The sequence below is a fragment of the Aplysia californica genome, unplaced genomic scaffold, assembly GCF_000002075.1.
Source record: "Aplysia californica isolate F4 #8 unplaced genomic scaffold, AplCal3.0 scaffold00619, whole genome shotgun sequence".
NCBI classification, from domain to species: Eukaryota; Metazoa; Mollusca; class Gastropoda; order Aplysiida; family Aplysiidae; genus Aplysia; species Aplysia californica.
The window spans coordinates 380,304-381,909 of NW_004797889.1; the positions used below are offsets into that span (position 1 = coordinate 380,304).

General features: G+C 39.7%; 1 protein-coding gene across 1 annotated transcript in view; it reads left to right on the plus strand.

The window, feature by feature from the left end:
* Positions 1-1,606, plus strand: part of LOC101853032 (cubilin) — a gene marked incomplete at its 5' end in the record, with an annotated part of 106,878 nt that overhangs the window by 43,853 nt on the left and 61,419 nt on the right. The window contains 1 exon segment of the mRNA XM_035972231.1: positions 3-156. Coding sequence (XP_035828124.1) covers positions 3-156 — 154 coding nt within the window.

Below are 1,606 nucleotides of genomic sequence, written 5' to 3' on the forward strand. Positions count from 1 at the left end.
AGACGGAGCGACCCCGACCTCCACCGTGCTGGGCAACTACTGCGGCGCCACCATCCCCGCCCCCTTCCAGTCCTCCGGCAACGCCCTCTGGTTCAACTTCAACTCCGACCTTTCTATCGCCTACCACGGCTTCCGCATGGAATGGGTGGTCGACGGTAAGTCTTAACACTTACAGTACCGAAGGCTCATATGCGTCACAATGTGGTGAAATCAGGCACTCATTAATTTTGGGGCATAGTGAGTTATTGATATCATCTTAAAGTAGTTAAAACCTGGCCGTTTGCCTTGTTTCGATGAAAAAATAATCCATTTACCTTGAATACAAGTAGAGATACTTTTGATTGAAAGGGGTAGGTGTCCCCTGATCTCAGAGGTAAAATTAACGAAAAAATGGCCACTAAAGTTTATTTATTTCCTTAGTTTGAGAGCCTGTGGAAACTGAAAATTGACATCTTTTATACTGTTCAGTAAAATCCGCACAGAAATGTGTTCTTCAATGGTCGTGAAAGGTGTTGAGACAAAAAACAAAAATTCGATAAAAATTCACAAACCTGCTTCACTTTCATTATTTTGACACTGCCTTACATAATAGTGAAAAAACACCAAGCACCGCACCAGTTTAGAACACTGAAGTCGTGGTAGAATTTTTTTATATTAAAGAAACCTTAGCAGCCCGAGACACACACTTTAAATATGCATAGAGCTTCATCAACTATTCAGCTATCATATAGAGGTTCATCAACCATTCAACTATAGAGGTTCATCAACAATTCAGCTATCATATAGAGGTTCATCACCCATTCAACTATCATATAGAGGTTCATCACCCATTCAACTTTCATATAGAGGTTCATCACCCATTCAACTATCTTATAGAGGTTCATCACCCATTCAACTATCATATAGAGGTTCATCACCCATTCAACTATCATATACAGGTTCATCACCCATTCAACTATCATATACAGGTTCATCACCCATTCAACTATCATATAGAGCGACTTCCTTTGGTATTTGCTTCATTGCACTGCGTCCGTTTGTTGTTTTACATAGATAAACCACGTTTCGAGAAAAAAAGGTGATAAAGAAAAGTAAAAGATCGACTGTATGAGGAAATTGTGGTGACAAACACGCCCGGTATGGGTTTCTTATGCGATGAAAATGTAAGAAAGGCCGAAGAAGCTAAAAATGCCTACAACTTAAAACCCATGGTTTTGAGCCGAATCTTTTGGGGTGCCGTCCCCTTAAAGAATATTATATGTTACAATGATGCTGCACAAGACGTCTTTCTGACTTAGAAAATAATTCACTTCTCTCCTAAAAGATGGACATGGCCGTCTTGGTCAATTTCAACTGTTTGTTACTGTTTAAGCGCCTATAACAAAGGCAGCTTGCACTGTATAAAGCGCATGGAGCTTGCTGTTAAGCAGGAAATTACGCCATACAAATGCTCACTATTATTGTTATTGTTGTTGTTGTTGTTGTTGTTATTTTCATTATTATTATATTATTGTTATTAATATCATTATTTTATAGATATTATTAATGTTCCTTTTGTCTCGCACCTCACTCTCTTCTCTCCCCCCCCCCCCCCCCCCCCCCCCCA